The sequence below is a fragment of the Marmota marmota genome, unplaced genomic scaffold, assembly GCF_001458135.2.
Source record: "Marmota marmota marmota unplaced genomic scaffold, marMar, whole genome shotgun sequence".
Taxonomy (NCBI): domain Eukaryota; kingdom Metazoa; phylum Chordata; class Mammalia; order Rodentia; family Sciuridae; genus Marmota; species Marmota marmota.
Window position 1 is genome coordinate 43,276,291 of NW_025999990.1, and position 13,405 is coordinate 43,289,695.

At 33.3% G+C, this 13,405-nt stretch overlaps 1 protein-coding gene across 3 annotated transcripts in view; it reads right to left on the reverse strand.

Moving 5' to 3' along the window:
• Positions 1 to 13,405, reverse strand: part of Thoc1 (THO complex 1) — a 45,960-nt gene that overhangs the window by 18,653 nt on the left and 13,902 nt on the right. For all 3 annotated transcript variants that reach the window (XM_048806467.1, XM_015482499.2, XM_048806466.1), the window contains exons 10-11: positions 10,204 to 10,312; positions 7,805 to 7,936 (exon numbers count right to left, since the gene is read on the reverse strand). In XM_048806467.1, the coding sequence (XP_048662424.1) occupies positions 7,805 to 7,936; positions 10,204 to 10,312 (241 nt within the window). The remainder of the gene's footprint in view (positions 1 to 7,804; positions 7,937 to 10,203; positions 10,313 to 13,405) is intronic.

Consider the following 13,405-nt stretch of genomic DNA (forward strand, 5'->3'; position numbering starts at 1 on the left):
ATTAGTTATTCAAAAAATTTTTATACCTGTAAATTGCTTATTCATATCTTTCCAGTTTTCCATTTGGTTGTATTCTGTTTATCAATGGGCTATTATGAATATTAATCTTTTTCAGTTATTTAGGTGGCAAATCTCTCCCCCTTGTCTGGCTGTCTGCACTCTGTATAGTATTTTATACTCTTCAATATTAAATTGATCTTCTATGATCTGTGCTTTTTGTAGCTCAAGAAATATTTCCCTACTCTAAACTTGCATGTTTCATATTTCCTAATAAATATTTGTTTTCTCTCATTCAGACATCAAGTAACCTGGAATTGGTCTTTGTGCATATATTGAGTTACGGACTAAATTTTTCCTGAAGAATAATGAGTTGTCTAGCAACATTATTCATCCTTTCTTCATTCATTTATAATGCTATCTCTTTTGTGTATCAAGTTTTTCTATAATTTGGGCTTTCTACTGTTCCAGTTTTATTTTTTATTTATAGCTCTGAATAATTACCTTATTGTCTTAATTAACTATTGCTTTATGGGCCTTAAAATGACAGGGCATGTGTTCCCACCTTATTCAACTTTTCCTTACTCTTGGCTCTTTGCTTCTCCATGAAAACTTTTTAAGATCAACTTCCTGAATTCCCTGGGGAAATCCCTTTGGGTAGTGATCCAAAATACACTGAGTTTATGGATAAATCGGGGAGAAGCAGCATTTCTATATACAAATGTAGTTATATCTTTCCATCTTTCTGATTTCCTCTATGAAGATTACTTTTAGGTATTGGCTTTCACTGCTCTTTTGAATAACATTTTTGTAAGTGATTACTGTTTTATAGGAGTACTGATGTTTCTCTTGTAACCTTGCCCAAGTCTTGTTAGTCATTACAGTTTGTTGGTTCTCTTGAATTTTCTCTGTAGACAATTACATTGTCTTCAAATAGGGACAGTTTGGTTTTTTTCCTTTCAAATCCTTACATGTTTAAGTCCAATCCTTACAACTTTTATTTCTTTCTTGATTTTTCTTATTAAAATAGCTAGGTCCTCCAGTATAAAGTGCTGAACAGAAATATGATTAGTAAGTCTCCATCTCTTGTTCTTGAATTTAGTGGAAACATTTAAAAAATGTTCATTATTATGTATGATGTTTGCCATAGGTTTTTAATCAAGCTCATTATCAACTTCAAGAAAATTCCCTTCCACTTCTTAGTTGTGTCATGAATGTTAGATTTTATTCAATTTCCTTGGCTTTTAACTGAGATTATCATATAGCCCTTTAAAATCTTTATCTTTTGTTAATTTGGTATCACAGTGATCTTTCTAATACTGAACCCAAACTTCATAGTCCTAGGATAAATCTTTGTAGTCCCATTTGAACAAAACCCAAAAACCCAACTACTTCACTTGATTTGTTGAGTTTTTAAAAACTTCCTTCCTTCACTCTATAAATAGGTTGACATGTACACTTTTTTCTTATTTGGTCCTTATTGGGGTTTTGTTTAAAAGTTAAAATCATAAAATAGACTAGGTCATTTCTCTTGTTTTTCAAATTTCTGAAAATTTTAATATATAATAAGAGTTACTTATTCTTTGAAGTGCTGATAATATGTGCCTAAAAACTTCTGGGCCTGGTATCATTCAAAAGGTGCCATTTTAGATGGGCACAGTGGAAAATGCCTATAATCCCAGTGGCTCAGGAGGCTGAGGCAGGAGGATCGTGAGTTCAAAGCCAGCCTTGCAACTTAGCAATGCCCTAAGCAACTCAGTGAGACCCTGTCTCTACACAAAAAACAAACAAACAAACAAACAAAAAAAAAGGTGGAGGGAGTGTGGCTCAGTGGTTAAGTGCCCCTGGGTTCAATCCTAGGTATCAAAAAAAAAAAAATGCCATTTTTACAATTATTCTTTAATGATTATTCACATGTTCAAGTTTTCTATATGAGTTGGTGATACATTTTATAGTTTCTTTGTTCTATCATTAATTTATGCTCTTATTAATATATTGTTCTATTTTCTTGAGGTTTATTCTGTCCTCTTAGTTTCTTTTAAACTTCAGACTTTTACTGTATTGCACTAAAGGAACAGCAGGATGGTCATACAATTTTCTCTCTCATTCAGTTTTGAAAATCTGAAGTACTTACAAATTCTTAAGAATACCTTTACCACCAGATTAAAACCGTAAGCATAATATAACCAATTTGTTAATAAGTAATGTCTTACAAATAAAAACACATTTAAAATAGCTTTAAAGGCATTCTTCACAAGTAATTCAGTATATATTTTTATATCATGTTCACTTATGCTTAAGAATTAAAGCAAGGGGGCTGGGATTGTGGCTTAGCGGTAGAGTGCTTGCCCAGCATGTGTGAGGCCCTGGGTTCGATCCTCAGCACCACATAAAAATAAGTAAATAAAATAAAGATATATATATATATATATAAAAGAATTAAAGCAAGTATATTACTCTGATGGAAATATGAGAAATCTTTCATTCATGCAATATACAGGGATATATAAAATTTAGATATAGAAAAACAAAAAGCACTTAACCATTATTAATATGAGCTTTTAATCTAAGTATCTTTGGCCATTATGTTTATATACAATTATTCTTCATAAAATTCAAATTAAAGTGAGGAAATCTGTTAATGCATCCATATTATACATGCTTGATAGAATTCCTTTAAAAATAGAACTTACAGCTTTAAATAACATTGCTATTAAACATTGTTTAATCTATTAAAACAGACATCAAAGCATATTTAAAGTTAATAAACACTTGTGTATAATAGAAAACAAATTTTCTTTTTGTCTCTTCTCAAGGGTCACATAATGTTTTTTTGCCCTCACTACACTCTGTCCAAAACTCAGCTTTAGCAATTATCATACTACTCAGAGAACATTTTCTTGTCAAAGGTCTTTTTCTCTTCAGTACTGAGGACTAAACCCATGGGGACTTTACCACTGAGCTACACCCCCAGGCCTATTTATTTATTTATTTATCAATCAACAGGGTTTTACTAAGTTGCTAAGGCTGGCCTTGAACTTGCAATCCTCCTGCTTAAGCCTCCTGAGCTGAGGCAACTACAGGCATGTGCTACCCATGCCCAGTTTGTCAGAGATCTTTTAACATTTATAAATATATCAACTTCATTCTCCTTTTGTGTAAATCATGACTATGTAATGGTTGAAAAAATGATGAGAGTTCTCATTTCTAGAGGAGTTAAAATTTTTAACTCCATGGCTACTGTAACTAATAACATATATGTCAAGTTTGGACTAGTTTTTATTCTCTTTGCTTTTATCTTATCAAACAACCAGTCTCTTCTGCCAAGGCTTTTCAGCTTTCTTTCTTATCTTTCTCCCAAATTAGGCTCCAAATTCAGAGCTTACATTGGCAGGGGATCTTTTGTACCTTAAGAAGTCTTCAGTCTTTCCTAGATGGCTGTTGCTAATTTACTCTTATATCTTGCTTGTATGAGAGATTCTAAAATAATTAAGAATGATAATTATGCTCTAAAATTCTCAATATGTTTAATGATATTTAAGAAGCTGGTCTGCCAGGTCCACAGAGGACAGCTTTTGCATTTTGCCTCAAGGACCATTTCAGGTCAATTTTATTTAAATAAAAAACTGTCAACCATATGGAAAGGTTGCAGTTATAACTGTATTTACAATTTCAGGGTGGGTGGAAATACACCCAAATGCCAAAACTGACACAATTGTCAGCAAAAGATTTTTAGAAGACTTCAAAGGATAACGTTTGTAAAGTCCTTCATTTGGATTCAGCAAAGATAGTCAAACATTTAATTAGAATGAAAAAATAATTAGAGTTAATTAGAATAAAATTTAATTAGAATGAAAAATAAACCAACCCTAGAATTTTAGACTAATTCAACTAAAGTGGTTGGATGGATTGCCTACATAGCTCATATGACAATCTTATGAAATCTATAATAAACAACAGACTCGGTTTTTCTCCTCAAGACACACTAAGAGAATGACAATAAGGTTTCTGCTACTTCCCAGTGGCCATCCATAGAACAGTGATGTGCTAGATAAGATAACACTGTGTTAGAGAAAATCAAGTCAAATCATTTTCATCAAAGCTCTGAGAAGCTCTACCATTGATGCAGATGAGTGGCCCATTTCCAACCAAAAAGGTGTCATCTGTGCCATGCATCATTTCCTAATTTTCTCATGAAGAGTTTGACAGCATCCATACAACAAAATACAATGCTGAGTAATAACATCCCCCTGGATGGGGTCATAAGCTCTATTAACGCAATGAAAGATCTAATCATGCAATGCCAAACTACAACCAAACACATGCCTCATATTCTCTTTAGTACAATTATCTGTGCTTTTTTTCCCCTTTCATATTTTAAGTTTAAAGTTTTTCAAAGTTGCATTTTACCCACCTCATGGTATTAACTAATGGAATTCCAGTGCTTATCCCTGAAAGGTCATGCTTTCCTAATTGCTGGTGACAGCCTGCCTTACAAAGCTTCAGAAAAGTACAACTATTAGAAAAGTTAGGTCTCATAAAGTGAATGGAGAATGACACAAAAGCATAAACCCGACATGGAGATGTCTCTGGAAATATTTAACCCTGCTGTTTTTTTCTTTTTTTGTGTGTGGTGTTGGAGATTGAACCCAGGGCCTTGTACATGCGAGGCAAGCACTCTACCAACCCTGCTGTTTTCTACCATTAAAATGTTCTTAGAAATGTTATCTGTAACTACAACAAAAATCTTTTGACATACAGAGTTTTGAATTGGCTGGTATGTCCTAAGAAATGTAACTTGTAACTCTTCAAAGTACATAATTCTTGGCTGTTTTATAACTTTTTTGCACTGATAATATTATTTAATGCTACAGGTACCCTACCCCCTTAGCACCCTACCCCCTTTTCTACCAATGATGAGGATTGAACCCAGAATCTCACACACTCTAGGCAAGCACTCTACCGCTGAACTCTATCCCTAGTCCAATACTTCAGCTTTCTGAAAGGTAAGTTTCTTTGAGAAGGTTCTTTGTTAAGCAAGGAGAAGAGTTTTGGGAGTTTTCTTTTCCTCTTCTACTAAGGGTAAAATAAGTTTTGAGTTCTTAATTTAACTTAATTTATAGATTTGTTTCATTAAATTAATAAATAGAGCTGTGTGTTTGTGTGTGTGTACCAGGGATTGAACCCAAGGGCGTTACCACTGAGCCACACCCCCACACCATTTTTACATTTTTTATTTTGAGACAAAAGTCTCACTAAGTTGCTTAGGGCCTCACTAAATTGCTGAGGCTGGCTTCAAACCTTCGATTCTCCTTCCTCAGGCTCCTGAGCCACTAGGCATGCATCACCACACCTAGCTGTGTGTACATTTTTGACTTGCAAAATTTTATTTTTTTCAGAGCTGGAGTTTAAAATTCAATCTTATCATCTGTCCTACCAGGTAAATAAATCGGTTTAAATTTCTTATTATTGATACAGTTAGACTTATTTCTACCCTAGTTTCTGCTCCTTTTGTCCTCCCTTACTACCATCTATTAGATTTATAAGATAAATCTATATTCCTCAGTGCCCTCTTTTTAATTTCTGTGCTGTTTCAGAGTGACAGGTTGTTTTTCTTTTGGTAGTTACCCTCTTAACAAATGTTCAAAGCCTAAGTTATTCAGTATTCCTTTCCTTCTCCTGAAGATTACATGAATTTCAGTGAGTTTAATCACTACGTATTTCTGCTTTCCCTTCTCTTATTACTATGGTCATTAAGTTCCACATTAATTTTAAAAATCAATTGTTATGACTTTTTTGTTTTTATAGTCAATAGTAAATTTACTGTCACATTTTTCAATTTTTGTGCTCACCATTGTTTTCTGTATCCCACTTCTTTCTTATGGGTTCAATTTCCTTCTTCCTGAAGGGCATCTTTTAGTAGTATTTTGAAAATGAGGACTGCTGAGTGGTTTTTCCAGTCTTTGAATAAAAATCTCTTTTTCTCATCCAGTCTGGAGGGCATTTAGCTGGGTATGAAATTCTAGAATCATAGCTATTTTTTTTCCTTAGCACTTATTCTTCCACTGTCTTCTAGTGTTGGTGGCTGATAAAAATTAGAAATCTGCTGCAGTCAAATATCTGTTCCTTCACAGTGTATCTTTCTTTCTTTCAGTGGCAGGTTTTTTTTTTTTTAAATTTCCTTACAGTTACAACATAGTATACAGAAGTATGGATTTATCTTTCTTTCTTCTGCTGGATTAATTGTAGCACACTTTTTATCTGGGGACTTGGACTTCCTTCAATTCTTTTCAATAATTTCTATGCCATTCCTTCCATTTTGTTCTTTGGAAATCTTATTAGACAAATGTTGGTATTTCTCACTCTGTTCCAAGGTTTAACTGCTCTTTTCCTTAAAAAATAAAATCTGTTACACTGCGCTATATTCTTGATAAGAACATCACTATCTTCAATGCATAACTAGTTCTCTTTTCATCTATGTCCAGTCTATACTTTAATTTTGTGTTGTACTTTGATTATAGTTTTCATTTCCAAGGCTCCCAATTAGGTGTCATCTTCAATAGTCTCACTGCATCTGCCTGTTTCTGTTTCCCAATTTGTTATTCTTTTTCAATGAACAAGAAAATCAGTTATCTCTGAGTATCCAAAACATTTATTAAGTCTTGGTCAGGTTGTATATTTCATTTGGAATAAATATATGCATATTCCAATAGGTGATTTGGTGATCTTTCAACTGGATTCTTTATAGATTTTTGAAATTCTAAATAATCAGCGAATTCTGAATGAGCAGTTTTTCTTCTGTTCGCTTCTTTTTCCTATGTACAACCTCTCCTGTCTAGTGATTTTGCATTTGCTTCTATCAAGGCTCCAGGCCCAAGTCTGGAAACAGTTTTAATGATGACTTTTTGGAGCAGAATTTCAGGAGGTTTCATATATACAGTCACCAACCAAGCAGATGGACACAAAAGTGTATCTTTGTTATCCTTAGGCCCATAACTTCCTGTAAGACCATAGGCCTTGGTAAAAGATTACTAATATTTTTTCTTAATTTCTTTTCAAAAGTAGATAAAATTCTACCCCAGCCCCCAGCTTCCAGCAGTGAATCTTGCTCTGGTTCCTGGTCTCACACTGAGCACATCTGGTCTCTGTTTGCAGTCAAATTCCTGGTGCCACCACCTGCTTTAGACACAGTCCAATAGACTAAGGCTTCAGTTTCACTCATTACTTGGCATTTCCGGTCCATGACGATACTTATCTTGTTTCTGGAAGCCCCACTGTGTCTTTTTGGCATTCTCTTTTTATATTTTACCTGTCATTGCTATGTGCTTGGAGCAAAGGGAGTGAGTTGAAACATAAACTCAATGTGCATTTTGACTAGAAAAGTTACATAATCCCTTAGCATTGTATTTGAACAAAATTACTCATAAGAAGTATAAATAGATTAACAGGAAACATTAAAACCCCTTATTTGTACCTAATGATAAACTAATTACAAAATATTTTCATAAATGCATATTAAATCCTAATTTAAGGTTTAAAATGCATACACTTAAAAGCAATTAAGCTTCATTTACTCTAAAATAAGTCTACGAAACAGACTTAATGGAGAACCCCTTTCAGCTTTGAAATTAGTCCTATGTGTCCAAGGCAGAAATGAGACTTTTAAACTAATATTTGTCAGCTTTAACTAAAAGCAAGATAAGAAACAGTTCTATAGAACTTAAAAATGACTATCAGCTAGGAGGAGGAAAAAAAAAGAAAAAAAGAGTATTTATAATTATTTCAGTGAAAAAGAAAAGATTTATACCTTTTCACTTGTTAAAAATTTTGCAAAATACACATGTTCGCCTCCTGTTTTCAATTCTTCCATCTTTTTCCTGGAGGCCTGAGTATCATCTAATTTATAACTCTTGAAAACAGCTAAAACTTCTTCAGAATACTGAAAAATAAAAATATCAGTTAGTTTTATTGGGCACTGTTATCAAAAATTTGTTTAGTGCTTTTCTGTATAAAATACTTAGAATTTATTTCCAGTAAACCATATATGTATAATGTTAGGCACACTCTACAAGAAAAATTATGATAGCAAAATCATGGTAAAGACCATTTTGTATGAGATTTCACTATACTGTCAAAGTAGCGAAGAAGTTTCTCTTCCTGAAAAAATATGATTTCTTACAGTTTGAGAGAAAGGATGCTTTGGGAGTACAGTAGTCTCCTGGGATCCATTCATGGGTCTGTAACCAAATCTCAGGATGCTCCAGTTACTTATATAAAATAGTGAACTATTTGCATATGACCTATGAATACTTCCTGTATACTTTAAATCATGTCTAAATTTCTTATAATGCCTAATACAATGTAAATGCTATGAAAATATTCATTATAGTATATTGTTTAGGTAATGACAAGAAAAAAGTCTGTATGTGTTCAATACAGGTGCAATTTTCCCCCAAGTATTTTCAATCTATAGTTGGTGGAATTCATAGATGTGAAACCTACTGATCTGAAGGGGTTGACTGTACACAGAAATTTACCAGTGAAATTAATTGTTTAACCAGCTATGGAAATTCTCAAGCATTTCTTGTGCTAAGACTGTAACCAAACAAAACAATAATGTCAAGTTCTATCCAGCTAGAAGACAATTCCTTAATAATTTCTCGATAACCACTTAATCTGAATTTGGATGGTATTATCCCCTCTAAATTATATTAAAAAATGAAAACTATTTTTAAAAAACTATTCAAAACACAGAACACATTCTGTGCTACTTTCAGAGCTACCTTCATATCCTGGATTTTGATTAGAACAAAAAAGGACAACTAATCTTTAGCAAACCTTTTCTGTAAAGGACTGAACAGTAATTAGGATAGGCTTCGTGGCCCATGATAGTGTCAGTTGCAACTACTCAATTCTGCCAGTACAGTGCAAAAACCACCACAGATAAATGAGTGGTCATGGCTGCATTCCAACAAACCTTTGTTTCTAAAGCAGTTGGCTGATTTGGCCCTAGGCTGTAGTTTAAAGACCCCTTTTTAAATAAGATAGCTAAAATAATTTTGTGCAAAGACCAAAATGTATCCTGAAAATGAATAAACAATTTACGTTGATAATAATCATTATACCAAAAAAACCTTCAAAATTTTCATTACTTTTATATTCCCAAGTCACTTTTAAGCCACTCCAAAAATCGGCAATTTAAATATTAATTTACAATTTACCTTCTGTATATTATATAATAGGCATAAAAATATTAGAGGCAAAATTCTATAATCAAAGGTATGCCAGACAAGATTAAGTTTTATCTCAGCCATTAGATGTAAAGTAATAGGATTTTGACAGTATGGAGATTCCTTGAAAAACTGGGAATGGAACCACCATTTGACCCAGCTATTCCACCTCTCGGTTTATATGCAAAGGGCTTAAAAACAGCATACTAGGGCTGGGGATGTGGCTCAAGCGGTAGCGCGCTTGCCTGGCATGCGTGCGGCCCGGGTTCGATTCTCAGCACCACATACAAACAAAGATGTTGTGTCTGCCGAAAACTAAAAAATAAATATTAAAAAAATTCTCTCTCTCTTTAAAAAAACAACAAACAAAAAACAGCATACTACAGTGACACAGCCACATCAATGTTTATAGCTGCACAATTCATAATAGCTAAATTGTGGAACCAACCTAGAAGCCTTTCAGTAGATGAATGGATAAAGAAAATGTGGTATATATACACGATGGAATATTACTGCATTTGCAGGTAAATGGATAGAAGAATATAATATAGGAGAATATAATGCTAAGTGAAGTAAGCCAATCCAAAAAAAACAAATACTGAATGTTTTCTCTGAAATAAGGATGCTGATTCATAATGGGGATGGGGGAGTGGAACACGGGAGGAACAGATCAACTTTAGATAGGGCAAAGGGGAGGGAGGGGGCATGGGGGTAGGAAAGATGGTGGAATTCAATGGACATCATTACCCTGAGTACATGTATGAAGACACGAAAGGTGTGACTCTACTTTGTATACAACCAGAGACATGAAAAATTGTGCTCTATATGTGTACTATGTGCATCGAATTCTGCGGTCATATAACAAATTAGAATACATAAAATAAAAAAAATAAAATCTACAATACTACTAAAAAAAAAAAAAAGAGAGAGAGAGAGAGAATAATGGCCTTTTGATAATCTGTGACTAGCAACTTACCTTGAGAAAAGTTTTCCATGAAATCTTCTCATAACATTGCACTGGGTTCCTGAAGTAATCCTGAAGTGACCAGAATTTTCTATATAGGTTGTAATCGATTGGAATGGAACTAATAAAATAAATGTTACATTAAATCATTTAAATTATTTTACAAATATGTAAATGTTTTTAATTCTACTTGTGTCACAACTTCTATGCAGAAGCTCATGAAAGCCATGGCCTCTTTCCTCAGAAATGTGCACATTCACAAATAATTATATACACTTTTGTCAGGGATGGTTACTGGGAACTGAACCCAGAGGTGCTCTACCATTGAACTACATCTGAATCTCTTTTTATTTTGTACACTGAAGAAGGGTCTCGTTAAGTTGCCGAGGCTATCCTTGAACTTGCAATCTTCTTGCTTTAGCATCTTGAGTAGGTGGAATTAATTTGAACACACGGGTATTCTGAACACTATGTTTTCTGCTTCTCTTGCTGCTAAGTGAAAAATCAGTTGGGAGGACCCACATGGGCAACTTTTGAGCCACATTTTACCATCTGCCTTTTCTGCTTCCTTAAGACTCAAATGAGATGTAAAGGTGCCATGTTGTAATATATAAAAAAGGGCAAACACCAAAGTGTGGTAGAACAAGAAATTAGAAGAAATTTGGATTTCTAGACAACTTAAGTACTGCCCTCCAAGTCCTGAATTGCCTGGAATTTGGACATGGGAAAGAAATTTCTATATTGTTTATACCAATGTTAATTACTTTGAACCTATGTTAAACACTACAGGCATTATATCTAATACATTAAATTAATAAGTCCTAATGAGTCAAACATAGAAGATATACATCAAGATAATAACATAAAAATAAGCCCTTTCCCAGTGACTTTATGGTATTATTAAGTCACATCTCATCAGGCCGTACAAATCTTTGGTGGTGAAAGACGTTTTTTAAATTTTTAAATTTACAATCAATCAATACATTATAAAATGTTTTAATCTTTAATGTTGAACAAAGCTTTCAGACTTTTAAACCCAAGAAATTATTTTTAGTAAAATCCTCTGTATCATTCAAAACAATCAATGAAATTTTTTTTTGTATTAGTCATATCAAAAATGGCTTCCAGTATCATCATTGTATAATGGATGAGGAATCATCATCTATTTCATATTCTCAAATAGTCACAAAATTTTTCAACATTACTTCTACAGAATTAATTATCTATACGAACAGTTATGGACTATTTTACTCTATTCTTTCAAAATAAACTTAAATAAGCTGAATCTATTTCACTCAGCTTCATGTCCACAAAAATATTCCAAGTAAGATTATAATTTTGTATGGGAAACAAAGTTGGTTTAGTCATCTACAACAGAATCATTATGTTAAGAACTGCATTCTTGATTCTGACCAATAAAAGGAAGTAAATTCATCCCCTAGTCTTCATCTTTTGGAAAGATACACTTAAAATTACTTTTTCAGATATTAGGGGCACATGAGGGGAAATATTATAGTGCTTTTAAAAGATTATGCTAAATAACAGCATGCCAGGCCACAGTGGCACATGCCTATAATCTCAGTAGCTCAGGAGGCTGAGGCAGGAGGATTTTGAGTTAAATCCAGCCTCACAATTTAGCAAGGCCCTAAGTAACTCAGTGAGATCCTGTCTCTAAAGAAAATATAAACAAGGACTAGGGATGTGGCTCAGTGTCCCTGGGTTCAAATCTGATGGTGTGCGCACATGCGCGCACGTACACACACACATACACACACACACACACCAGCATAATTTTTACCACATACTTATTAACACATTTTTTGGGTGCGGGGCAGGGGTTAATGTTTGAAAGTCTATAAAATGCTTTAGGTTTTTTTTGTATATAAATAAGGAGATTAGAATAGAAATGTATAAAACCACTATAAGTCTAAAATTAGTTTTCTACAAAAGTTTGAAAAGATAGGGCAAGAAATAGTGGTCACAAAGTTCATGCACTTAACTGATTTACAACAATAAGATTATACCTCTGAGTTTTCTATGGGTAGAAGAGACACAGCAAAAACAATTTCCAAAACATGAAAGGAAATTGGAAAATGAAAAAGCATTATACAAATTATTTGTATCCATGAAATACCAAGAACCAATATTTGTATACATTTAATAATGAATATTTTTGAAACAAAACTGCTTTTAGAGATTATATCTCTATGTGTGTGTATATATATATGTATATATATATACATATATATATACTCAGAGATTACTCAGAGATTAAGACAGAATTTAATAAATATATCTTGAAATAAAATACGAGGAAAGTTTGAAGAAAAATGAAAGGCAACCTCTTACAGAGAGAATCACATAGCCATTTTGTCACTTTTTTGTCTCAACTGGTAGAAGCTCACATCTAATTTAATGCTTGACAACAATAACAATCTTATTTCAAGCTGCTAATCAATTTACTTGTAAAGATTTCTGATTTATCCCTTTATCTTTAATTGGCTTGGTATGTATTTGAAGTTCCATAGAATCTATTTATTTTATTTTTTATTTTTTGTGGTGCTGGTGATCCAACTCTCAGGCCCTTCTGTATGCTAGACAAGGGCTCTACTACCAATCTATAACTCCAGCCTCAGAATCAATTTTAAGGTAGTACTAATATATCAATATGCTAATTATTAGTATTATGCTAATAGTATGCTATTAGTATTAGCATACTAATATATTCATATATATTAATACACATTCCTTATATATATATTAATATATTAGGAAATTTTCATAACTGAGATGCTAATATATTTTTTAATCCCCCCTCCCATTGATAGCTATATTTCCCGTTAGATGCCTTCCTCTTTTCCTTCATGGATAGATAAGTTTTTTCAAAGAGTTGTCTAAACTCTCTGTTACCACTTTATCACTTTTCATTCATTCCTCAACCCACTGCAATTTCTTTCACCTTTACCATTCCACAAAAATTTTTGGATTTTCTTATCCACACCAAGAATATGTAGCTATTATACTTATAAACAGTAACAAATTAGAAGTGACAGTTACTATCTAAAACTGAATGTCTAAAGCTGGGCACAGTGAAATGCAATTGTAGTTCCAACTGCTGAGGAAGCTGAGGCAGGAGGATCACTTGAGCCTAGGAGTAGCCTGGGTAACACACCTCAAAAGGAAAAAAAGAAAAACAGGAAGAAAGAAAAAAGGC